This window comes from Ovis canadensis, chromosome 20 (assembly GCF_042477335.2).
Source record: "Ovis canadensis isolate MfBH-ARS-UI-01 breed Bighorn chromosome 20, ARS-UI_OviCan_v2, whole genome shotgun sequence".
Taxonomy (NCBI): Eukaryota; Metazoa; Chordata; class Mammalia; order Artiodactyla; family Bovidae; genus Ovis; species Ovis canadensis.
Genome location: NC_091264.1, coordinates 53872253 through 53884484, shown reverse-complemented (window position 1 = coordinate 53884484; position 12232 = coordinate 53872253). Strand labels below are relative to the sequence as shown.

At 40.9% G+C, this 12232-nt stretch overlaps 1 protein-coding gene across 5 annotated transcripts in view; it reads right to left on the bottom strand.

Annotated features, from left to right (window-relative positions):
* DEK (DEK proto-oncogene) overlaps window positions 1-11795 on the bottom strand; it is a 28236-nt gene extending 16441 nt beyond the window's left edge. The window contains exons 1-6 of one of the 5 annotated variants that reach the window (XM_069563321.1): window positions 11289-11795; window positions 10750-10909; window positions 7488-7589; window positions 7159-7268; window positions 5578-5672; window positions 4567-4687 (exon numbers count right to left, since the gene is read on the bottom strand). In XM_069563321.1, coding sequence (XP_069419422.1) covers window positions 4567-4687; window positions 5578-5672; window positions 7159-7268; window positions 7488-7589; window positions 10750-10900 — 579 coding nt within the window. In that variant the 5' untranslated portion in view covers window positions 10901-10909; window positions 11289-11795. Of the gene's footprint in view, window positions 1-4566; window positions 4688-5577; window positions 5673-7158; window positions 7269-7487; window positions 7590-10749; window positions 10910-11020; window positions 11201-11288 lie in introns of those variants that run through there. The other 4 variants (XM_069563324.1, XM_069563326.1, XM_069563322.1 and 1 more) reach the window with 4 other exon arrangements.
* Window positions 11796-12232: the final 437 nt, after the last annotated feature.

Genomic DNA, 12232 nt, shown 5'->3' with positions numbered 1-12232 from the left:
AGGCAAGAGACTCTTCACATACTGATACAGGACTAGAAGTCTGAGTGTACACTGTGTGACATTTAAGACGTCTACTTATACTTCATCAGGACAGTATTTTCAGTTAGACTCATAATTTATTTCATTCCTATCAACATTAAAACTGTCACTGTCTTCCTGCTTTCCTCCAATCAACAGACTGAGAGACATCATCCATAAAGGAAATAAAACCTCACTTTACACGTCCTGAATTTATGAACCATATATTTTATATTCATATTACCTAGGGGTTCTTCTACTTTCAGTAATGCCAGGATTACACTCTCACTTATGATTTTAAACACAGTAAGTGTTTAAACACAGTAAGCAGTAAGTGTTGAGTATGTTAATTATGAAACTAATTAGGAACTACAAAATAAGTGCCACTGCCATTACTTTGATATTCAATTAAATCTTGCATATTTTAAAAGCAGAGATCACATGAGGAAAATGATTTGATTATATTAACCAACAAATTTAATTTTTAAATGCTTTCTTAGGGGAGTAATTGGTAACTTCAGAAATTGAAAACCATAAAGTAACTTTGCATAAAGATTCTGAAAAAATATACACTAAGGAATTAAAATTATGCGTATCTTTTGTCTTTGTTCTTGCCTATGTTATTTTCTACAATAAGCAGAAACATTAAGAAAAATTCCATAACATAATCTTAAGATACACAATTGTGTACACGTTCTCAGTAACTTTAAGTAGTATCTCTCACGAATACAGCAGAACCACAGCTCCCTTCCCTTCCGGAAACTCTCAGGCTTTGGAGTCACTGTTACCCACACCAAAATTAAGAAGTGGCTGTTTTGTGTAATGTGGCACTTTCAGGCTATCTACAACCCACGGGACAGCCTCCAACTTGCCCAACCTACCCTTCTAAAGGCAGACTGGGAAACAGTCAATCTAGGTGCCTCCAGAAACTAAGTTAGTGGACAAAGATATTTCTCAGAGAGGTTCTCCATAAATCTCCTAGGATAAACATATACAGATAATCTCATTAGGTGAACTACTGCCATTACCAGGAACCAATCCATTTTGATGAATTCTTTGATATGTGTTTGGAGAAAAGCTAACTCTGTCTAAACTCACTACTCATTAAATGAAATCCAAGATATGAATATATTTGAAAAAAGTGATCTCCCTATGTCAGCTCAGGAACCAGATGCAGGTGTTGAGAAAATAATCTGTATGTGAAATCAGTTAAGATGAGGACTGGAATGGGGAGGGGGGGGTGCTGGATAAATCTGCACAAGAAAATGAAAGGATGTTTCATCATTCAAGAACCCAATCAAGAAAATTCAACTTCTAAAAATAAATGAAGAGATCTTCATTTTTTAAAACTAATAATATATAAGTGCCTTAGAGGTTCTAAAAATAGTTGAATATATTCATCGGAAACCAGTGTCAAGAGCATCCATCCCTTTGAGGAACAAAACCTAACAAACAAGATAGAAGTACAAAAGGAGAGTAAAACAATGTTAAATCAACCCTTTCAAGCACCTTTAAGACTATTCTAGAGCAGAAAAGATGAATACTTATGACTTTATAGTGTTTTCCTTAAATGATGGAAGCAGATGGTAGCATAGAAAATAGCCTGAGATCGATATCATTAGATTAAGGAGTAATCAACACAGAATCAGATATGAAAAACGGATATTAGAATAAGACGTCATTAAAAAAAAAGATAAAACAATGGTTCTCAAAGTATGGCTCATGGACCCCGGAGTTTCCTGAGACCTTCCCCAAAGCCCTAAAGGTCAGAACTATTTTCATAGTAATACCAAGAGAGTATTTATTTGCTCTTTTCACTGCCCTGACATTTGTAGTGATTGCTTAAGCAACAAAGGTAGGCAAACCTACTGATACCTCATGGAGCCTGAGGCAGAAACTTGGGTTTGTAGTCATTTCACTCCTCACCATCTCATAACCAACTACACACTAGTCCTTGATGTTGACTCTCAACCTAACCTCTGAGCACATCTTCAAAACATCCGTACAACAAAATGGGAGGTTCACATACAGTACTCTGGCTCCAGGAGGAAGTTCACGGATTTTCTTGACGAAAAGCATTTGTGCAACTGAGCAGTGAAAATGCCTGGGAAATACCATGGACAGAGGAGCCTGGTGGGCTGCTAGAGTTCACGGGGTTGCAAAGTTAGCTACGTTTTTCTCTGGAACATTATTTTTAAAAGGATAATTGAAAAATGATGCCTATTCAGACTTCGTATTTGAAAGACATATTCTGAAAAATGAATGTGAGTCTGTCACCTCAAAAAAAACCCCAAAACACCCCAAACCGACTTGTTTCCAATGATAAATTTCAAAGTTTCAAGTGAAAATTAAATTTTGGAAAGTTCACCTCCACTATCATGGGCCTGACAGCCTCCCAGTACTTGAAGATTTTCCCCCCCTGATAATAGTTATGTTAATGAATGTCGTTTTTTGACAGTGAAATGTGCTAACATTTGGAAGATATGCGTAATTCAGGGAATCACTATTTTCCAAATGGAGGGTACCTATCAGAAAACCACACAAGGTAAAAGATCAAAGTTTATTAGCATGATTTTAGATACTACATTACAGCTAACCTTTAAGACTCCGCCCCCTCCAACTATGGAGGTTTACTGCTGTATCAAAGGAAACTATCCAAAATTACTGGAAAGGCTTTTTAAAATATCCCCCCTTTTTCTAACTACATAGCTGTGTGAAGTTGTATTTTTTTTTCTTATACTTCAAGCAAAACAATACATTATTGCAACAGAAGGAAATGCAGAAGCAAATGAGAATAGATCTGTCCTAAGTCAAGACACAAAACAGATCTGCAAAAACAGAATGTCATTCTTCTCATTAAAATTTTGGAAAGTATAGCTCTTTTTCAGACAAAATATTACTTTTGTTAACATGCAGTGGGCCTGTTGCTATTTTAGAATTTTTCAGTTTTAATTTAGAATACAGTGTATATCAAAATGGGCTTCCCTGGTGGCTCAGTCTCTAAGAATCTGTCTGCAACTAAGGAGACCTGAGTTCAGTCCCTGGGGTAGGAAGTTCCCCTGGAGAAGGAAATGGCAACCCATTCCAGCATTCTTGCCTGGGAAATCCTATGGACGGAGGAGCCTGGTGGGCTATCATCTATGGGGTCACAAAGAGTCAGACACGATTTAGGGACTAAGTCACCATTACCCAATATCAAAATAACTCACATAAAACAAAAGCTCTAGAGGTCCTCACTAACTTTAAGAGAGTGATAGGGTCTTGAAGCTAAATACATTTGAAAACCACTGAGGGAAAACTGAATTAAACACATTCCTCATAATTCAGGCAGCTTAGTAACTGCTTCTGAGGAAACAGTGTTCAAACTCATCTTTTAGATAAACCAATGAGAATTCCATCCCCATCACCTCTTCAATTTGTAGCTACATGACAAAAATATCCTTAGGGATCACTGTCCAGCTAATAGCAACAGGACCAAGAGCAGGCAAAAATAAAAGTCCCAGAGTTATTTCCCAGTTTTCTAATCTTAACGCCCTTCTCTCCTCACTAATGGACTCTGAGCTCTTAGGCCTTCTAGATCTCTTCTCAATTCTTTCCCATTATGAGGAGAATATATGAAAATAACTGCTACAAGACTTAAGCTGAAAAGGCAAGTTCAGATAAATAACACTTCAATTCAGTGATATCCTTTGCTACTGTTAAACAATTTGGGCAAATCTAATCCAGATTTGAAGCTGAAACTCTAATACTTTGGCCGCCTGATGCGAAGAGCTGACTCATTGGAAAAGACTCTGATGCTGGGAAAGGCTGAAGGCAGGAGAAGGGGACAACAGAGGATGAGATGGTTGGGTGGCATCACCGACTAAATGGACATGAGTTTGGGTAAACTCCGGGAGTTGGTGATGGACAGGGAGGCCTGGCGGGCTGCAGTTCATGGGGTCGCAAAGAGTCGGACTGAGTTACTGAACTGAATCCAGATTTTAGAATAATGGCAAAAACCATAAGACCATTTCACTCCCCTGTCCAGCTCCTGGGCTCTCTTGATGTTTCTGGAAACCCAACCCAAGAAACTTCAAAAAGCCAGCTTTTTTCACCCCTTTTTCATCACCTTATTCTAGTATCTAGTAAATCTCTGGCTCGAGCACACTACCTTGTCTTTCTGGATCTGATTACAGGCTGTACACCCTCCCTTACCAGCCCAACACTTCCTCCTCAGCCCTATTTCTGTTCAAGTGTCTTCTAGATACATAACTGTGGATTCTTTGTATTTCTGTCCCATTTGACATTTAGGTAACAATTATCTATCTTTCTTAATCTTACATCCTTTATGCTTGATAAGGGAGAACACATCTGTATGCCTTCTCTGTTTTCTCTATCAAAATTGTTGTGTGTATGTCAACCAAAGGCAAATTCTTTGAATGCAGAAGATATTACTGAATATTGATAGCAATGTTGCTAACTATTAAAATGTTCATTAAAAAAAAAAGAGAGAAAGGAGAAGCTAAAAAGAATTGATTTGTTACTGAAATAGTAAGAATTGATCCTCACTTTGCCAGAAGGCTTTGGATGCATTAAAAAATTCAAGATCCTTTTCACCAGTTCACTATTTACACCCGATCTCTCCAAGTCAAGAACCTCGCAGATGCTCTTTAACATGGCATTTCTAAATCTGAAACAGAAAACGGAAAAAGCCAATGTGATTACATAGGAGAATTTATAAACATTCTCCACAATATAAAGATAAGAGCTAACCCAACTGGCTCAGCCACAAACATTAAGCAAGCAGCCAGTGTTTCTCTGAATCTTAGAGCACTCCCAATAATCCTGACTGGTGCATGCACAAAATATAGCCAGGTACTACTGTAAACAGAAAACATCATTTACCATTTAAGTTTTAATTGTGGTGTAAGAAAAAACTTCATTCACTAGAAAATTACGTAAAATTTTTCATTACTTAAAATTCACAAACTTGTTAATTCTTGTGGCTGGTGATTAAATACTACACTTCCCCCTGAGCATTCCTACTGACAATGTCTCAAAGAAGGTAATAGGTAATCATATTTAATACTCAAGTTTTAAACTACAGGGGCCTTAATAAAAACCTTTTAACAATGTATCATCTTATTAAAAAAATTGTTTAAAAAGAATATATCATCTTGTCTGCATTAGGGTGGAAATTATTTCTATTAACCTGACTATCTTCAAAATAGTTTAAATGGCACTTAAAAGTGAGGGAATGGAGTGGCTGACACAGAATAGGAGTGGAAGAGTTTTCACTACATTTACATTCCCTTTGGACCTTCTGAATTTGGAGCTGTGTGAATGATTTACCTCTGTGTATCATTCTTCTAAGGAACAGAAATGTCTTTGAGCTTTCAATAATCTTGATAGCCACTATTTTTCAGAAAGCAAGTTAATAGTTTATGATGACATGGTCTTGGAATTTAAAGCAAAGAATCAGCAGTCTACTGAAAATGTAAGGGCAATTATACTTAAATGTTAAAAAAAAAAAGCTGAAGCACATTAATCTAAACATGATTATTTATAAAGAAAACTTACTTTTTCAACATTTCTTCCTTCTTTTTATACTGGATACTTCCTTTTTCAAACGGAAAGCCACTGAACTGACCCACATTCTTCTTTAATGAGGACACCTGAAAACGTTTCTCCTATTATTAATGCTACTTATTACCCAGTAATGTAAACAAGAAAAATTTCAAAGCCAACATTTTTCTTTTCACATTTGTCTCCACGTTACAATAGCGGTTTATTCCACATTTTAAAATTCACAATGGAAAAGTGCATTTGTTACTAAAATATTAACATTATAAAATGTTTACAAACTTAATTCTTTGAAAATACCAATTTCAATTAAAATGTATTTCATTTGGGAAATTTCCCGAGTAATTATAAAACCACAATTAAATGTTATCTGGTAACACCCAGGGGTATGGAAAGCTACTACTTAAAAGACACTCTTATTCCCTGGCAGTTCAGTGGTTCTGGCTCCCCGTTCTCACTGTCAAGGCCCAGGTTCATTCTCTGGTTGGGGAATAAATATTCCACAAGCCAGGCAGTGCAGCCAAAATAAATAAATAACTTAAAAAAAAAAAATTCCTTCCTTAAGTAACATAAGTTACCAGTACTATTAATTTTTCAAATAAGAAAGTCAGGGATTTATTCTTTAAAAAGTAAAGAACAGAGTCCCTCCAGAAGTCAATACCATTTAGCAGTAATGGGACTTGTGTAGATCAGACTATTGTCAGGGTGGAATGAGGTAACACACATGAAACCACAGCTTACCACGCTTCAGACAGCCAAACAATGTCAAGCTTTACTTTGCGCATGCATAGCCCAAAGCGAAGTGTCCTCAGGTGTATGGAACACTGAAGTTGTGTGTACAGTATTATGATCGGTAAATGAAACACTGATTTATTTTAACAAACTGCTGGCAAAAAATTATCCCCTGGTTTATCAGATATTTCCTCATAAGGAGACACAATATTCTGTATCGTTTATTCTGAATGGCTAGAAACAGTCAAAAAATAAATTTCTTCTAACACAGTTAAAGATCACTAAATCAAAACTTTGATTTCACAATCTGAAATTTTAGTTTGGCTTAAAAACAACTATGGGATTCCCTGATAGCTCAGTTGGTAAAGAATCCGCCTGCAATGCAGGAGACCCCAGTTCGATTCCTGGGTTGGGAAGATCTGCTGGAGAAGGGATAGGCTACCCACCCCAGTATTTCCGGGCTTCCGTTGCGGCTCAGCTGGTAAAGAATCTGCCCGCAATGCGGGAGACCTGGGTTCAATCCCTGGGCTGGGAAGATCCCTTCGAGAAGGGAAAGGGTATCCGCTCCAGTATTCTGACCTGGAGAATTCCATGGACTGTATAGTCCATGAGGTCGAAAAGAGTCGGACACGACTTAGCGACTTTCACTTAAAAACAACAATATAAAGAGCTCTGGATGTTACAATACTAATGGCTATATCTAGCTACATTGTATGGAATGGAGATTGATCTAGTTGATTTAGTTCTGGAACTAAAGTCCTTTCCAGAACTAAAATTATGTTCCTGTTGTAAAGTATTTTAACACGTAAGTACACTACTAGGTAAAAAGTATAAAAAAGGTCTTACTGTTCCTGGTCTGTTGTAAAGCAGTTTATGGAGATTTCTAAGTTCATCTGTTTTCTTCTTACTCAAAAAGAAATGTATCCTTTCAATTTCACAAAGTTTCTGCCCTTTTCCTAGGGGCGAAAAAATACCATGTTAAACACCCATTATGTGTTAGAACATTTAATGAGAATTATTTTTAGAGCTTAGTTTACATATAACTTCTGCTCTCACAGGACAAATTAAATTACACCTATAATATATTAGTACTTAATAAACACTATAAACATTGCTAACCATCATTTTGTATACTGAGGCATTTTCACTACAGAATGAAAGGAACAGAAACTTACCTTGTGCGATTGTAAATGGCTCTCTTTGTAAAGAAGAGACTTGCATCGTCAACCTCTCTACTTTCTTCTTTTCCCTCTTGCCTTCCACAATGAGGCTCTTTTCTAGAAGTTAATTTAACACTTCTTAAGTAACAAAAAGCTTAAAGGATGTATTATATCAACATGTAGGAGAAAAAAAACTGTAGAAACCTAGTACCTCCTAAGTATGATTTAGAGAAGCAAATGACACAAACAGAGGTGAAAATACTTTGTAAGTTAGTATCATCACTGAAATTTTAAAAATGTAATATTTTATCGACCTGGCCAACTTAACAGAGGAACTGGTGCTTTAAAAAGAAAAAAAATCAGAAAGCAAACAAACTTTTATCTAGCTACAATTATTGCTACAGAAGTCAATTTTTGAAAAATCACCAATATGCTCATTAACCTACAATTTGATTAGACATATTCTATTTATTGGGATTCCATTTACTGTACATCAGAAAACAGCAAGTTAAAATTGAGATAAAAGAATTTCAAGAGACATCCAAGGAAAGCAGTAATTTAGTAAGCTGATAGAAGAAAGAAAAAGAAGAACAATAAGACAGAGCACCCAGGTTAGTTACTACAGCTAGGGTAAAATTCTGCAAGTTAACATTTAAGGCAATCAACTGGGATGCCATTACTTTGTAGTTCAATACATGATATTCATAATAATGGTCATAAAACCTTGGGAAAAAAGTTTTGCAATGTTTCGTCTGAACTGCATTTTTTTAAGCTAGGTAGTATATACTTTAACACTTAAAATATTAAGCTGGATTTTCTAAAACCCATTTATTTTCTGACTGAGATAAACTCAGACAAATAAGAGGACGATACATATTGTTAGAAGGCCTTCCATTCATTCACCTGAATGCCTGTTTTGTGCAAAGCTGCACTAGGTACTAAGTGGGCATCAACAGAGGATTAAGAAATTGAGGGACTCCCCTGGTGGTCCAGTGGCTAAGACTCTGAGTTCTCAATGCTGGGACCCTGGGTTTGATCCCTGGTTGGGGAACTAGATCCCACATGCCACAACTAAGATCATGTGCAGCCAAATAAAGAAATAAAATTAAAAAAAGAAATTGAATATTTCCTGAAAAGAGATTATATCTACTAGAGTCTAGGAGACTCAAATATACTCCAAAGAAGATAATACACTTCAAGAAAGATAAAACTGAAGTTCTGTGAGTTGATGAAAGAGTCATCGTTTTAGGATTATGGAAAAAGGATCAAAACACTGGAGCTGGCTTGAAGGACAGGCAAGATTTGCAGATGTAATGCTCAGCCCAGAAATTAAAAAAAAAAAAAAAGGGGGGGGACTCCAGCAGGTGTGCTCTGGCCATGGCTTGTATTAGCTGAACGAAGAATGGACAGACAGCACTCTAAAGCAACTCTGAAGATCACCCGGCTTTCCTTCCCTGAATGATTTATGTCCTTTACTGGCTGTTGATTACCATCTATAAGCTAATGACTTCCCTGGTCTACCTCCAGTCCAGAGCATTCTCTTGAGCTTCATACTGTCAACTGGACAGCTCCACTTCATGTCCTACAGGCGCCAAACTCAATGCACCCAAAACAGAAGTCATAATCATCTCCACTCACTCACCTTCGTGAATTCTACTTTTCAGAAAATGGTAGTATAATCTACCCAGCTGCCAACGACAGAAACCTCGAAGTCATCTTTTATGAGGCATCTCCTGCCACCTTTCCCCTCACTCCCCAAATCGCTGCCAAGTCAAGTCAATTCCACACCTTATTTGGCACAAATTTCAGTGCCGTGTTTCTAGACGCCTCACTAGTAGAGTTATATTTTCAGGGCTAAGTAGGATAAAAACATCCTCCATTTAAATTGTCACACAAACTCCTCAGAGGAAGAAAAGAGAACAGTAACAAATTTAAGACAACTACAAAACTGCCTGGGCAATTTTTTTTTAATTTTCATGTTTAAAAAAAACCCCCACAATTTGAACTATCAATCTCCCAAGCATTACTGTACTGGTCATTTATGGTGCCTTTATTGAACACATGACTTCTATAATTTTTTCCTGACATGAAGAAATTCATCATCTCATTGGTATCCAAAAGCAAAAACTGCAGGAAAAAGTGCTGAGAAAGTCTTGGACTAGCAGTGAGATACTGCAGCCAATTTTCAGTTATTACATTATGAATAATTTAAAATTAATCCGTATTTTTCTCCTAAGCGTTTCTGTACTTAAACGCAGACATGCTTCCCCTCTTAGAGCACCTACCACTTTAGACAAACAAAAAAGCACACTGAGTAATCTCAACCCAGATTGTATTCATAAAATGCTGATTATGGACTGGTTTAGGCTTGGAAAAAACCAAAACAGTGAAACCTGGGTTTGGGACGAAAATCTCAAACCTCTTCCCAAGTTTGGCTGAGTTGTAATCAAGTATTAAATAAATCCAGATTGGGCTAATATCATCAAGGAAGGCTAAGATCTCTGACACGGAGTTTTATGTGGCTGGAAACATTTCATGAAGCTGGCATACCTCAAGACTGACCGCAGGACCACTCCTCGACTCTGTAAGGTTCTCCCCGTTTCAAGCGTCCAGTCACATACATCACTACTGTTCTCCCTCTACACCAAAACTGAGACAACTCTGAGCTCTTTATTTTAACTTTCTTTTCACAGTTCACTGCTTTCGTACTCTATTTTAAGGAGTAACCGCTTTCACCGGTGTTTCCCCGTGAAAGTAACTCTCCCAAGCCTCTGAAACGAACGTCTGCGTAAGTTCAACAAATATACTCGAACGATTAAAATATTTCCAGGTCTAGCATTAACAACTTCTTCAATTCTTACTGTCAGAGACTTACAATTTCGAAACGCAAAGGATGTGTACTGAAGAGCAAAAGTAAAAGATTACCGTAGTACCCAAGGGCAGCAGTTTAAAAAAAGCAAAAAACCAGATCTGAAACTTAGAAACTTCCTGTCAAACAGTGCAATGTTATGAACGTCTGTTGCTGGTGAAAAGTAAACTACACTCCGAAATAACAACGGAACGAGGATTTTGTTCTTTTTAAAATAGAATTCACAAAGTTATTTTCTCCGCTGCTGCTCAGAGCGCGCGCACACACAGACAAACCCCAGATAATTCCACATTCTTACTGGGAAAAAAAAAAAAATCACTCCTACTGAGCGTCTGTAAGTGCACAAAGAGCCAGAAAAAGCGTTTTCGGTACAATCCATCACTAGGAAAGACGACGTCCTGTCCCCACCTTTCTCTTCCTCCTCCTCCTCCTCCTCCTCCTCGTCGTCCTCGTCCTCCTCTTCACTTTCCTCTCTCGGGCCGGGCATGTCGGGCTCTTTTTCGGACGCGGGCTGGGCGGGGGCTGCCTCTCCCTCCGCAGCTGTGCCCGAGGAGGACATGCTGTGGACCTGCGGGCGCGGAGGACACCAAACCCCTTGGCTCGGTCTCCCCTCGCCCCCGGCCGCCCCGACCGGTCGGCCCACCCTGCGCAGCCCCAGCGAGCCGCGAGGAGCCCCGACCTCAAAGTTTGCCTCCCTGCGTATCCGGGAAGACTGCGCTCACTCCCCCGGGGGGCGGCTTTTCTCTCTGGCCCCGCGGACCGTCGCGCGTGCCGAGGCGGGAAAGCGCGGGCGCCGCGCCGCCCCTCCCACCGCCCGGCCCCGCGCCGCCGGCCGCCCCGCGTCCCCTCCCCTCCCCCCGCCCCAGGCCGCCGTCCAAATGGCCGCGGAGGTGCGGGCGGGGCCCCGCGCGCCCTCTCGGCCTCCCCTCGGCCGACGCGGCCCTCACCGCGGGTCCTGGCGGCCACGGGCCTGGCGCGCGAGGGCACGAAGAGGCTCCCGGAGGCGGCGACGGGCGCCGAGGAGGACGCGCACGGGCCGCTCGCTGGCGTGACGCTCGCGCCGCGCTCTCGGCTGCCCAGAATCAACACGATTTTCAAAATGGCGGTTCGGGAAGGAAAGCGGGAATGCGGCGGCCAATCAGGGCCGCGAGCTGGGAGTTGGCGCGCGCGGGGTTGGGGGGGCGGGGCGGGTGCTCGCCTCTGAGGAAAGCCCCCCGAGCCGGGGTGGAGCCTCGCAAGGGCGCCCCGGCCGCGGGCGCAGGGGCCTCGTGCGCTCCGGCGCCGCCCCGGTGGCGTCCCGTCGCCGATCCGGCGCTCCGCCGGGAAAGCGGACAGGCCGCGTCGCGGGCGGCGGGCGGGAGCGGGCGCGGGGCCGGCGTGGCGGCGCTGAGCGGAAGAACGCTAGGGGGCCTGCCTGTGTATTGTCTCCGCGGCTCGTTCCCGGAAAGGAGGAGGAGCGGCCGTGGGTCCGGGAGGCGGCGGGAGGGAGGGAGGGTGAAGAAGTTTACATCCAGTTAAGTCCCTGCTACAGTTATTTCCCAGAGGTTGAGGGGAATTACTAAGTGAGTGATCTCTTTTGGGTCCCAGAGATCACGCTGGTGATGACTCCTGAATCTGCTGTTGTTAGGAGGACCCCATCGCTTGCAAAGTGCATCGCGAGGAAGAAGATCCTACTGCATAGAAAGTTCGCGTCACCGGAGACAAAAAGATTTCCAGACCTGTAAATGTTAGGGGGAAGTCGTTTGTGTTCGTTATAATAGAAGAAAAAACGGAATCGCTCAGTCCAGACTCTTCTGGAGACGTCTCCGCAGAGTCCTTTAAAACTTAAAAACAACAACAACACATTGCTCCCATATCCTTGAGTTTCCGGGCCTGTAGGTCAAAACCCTCG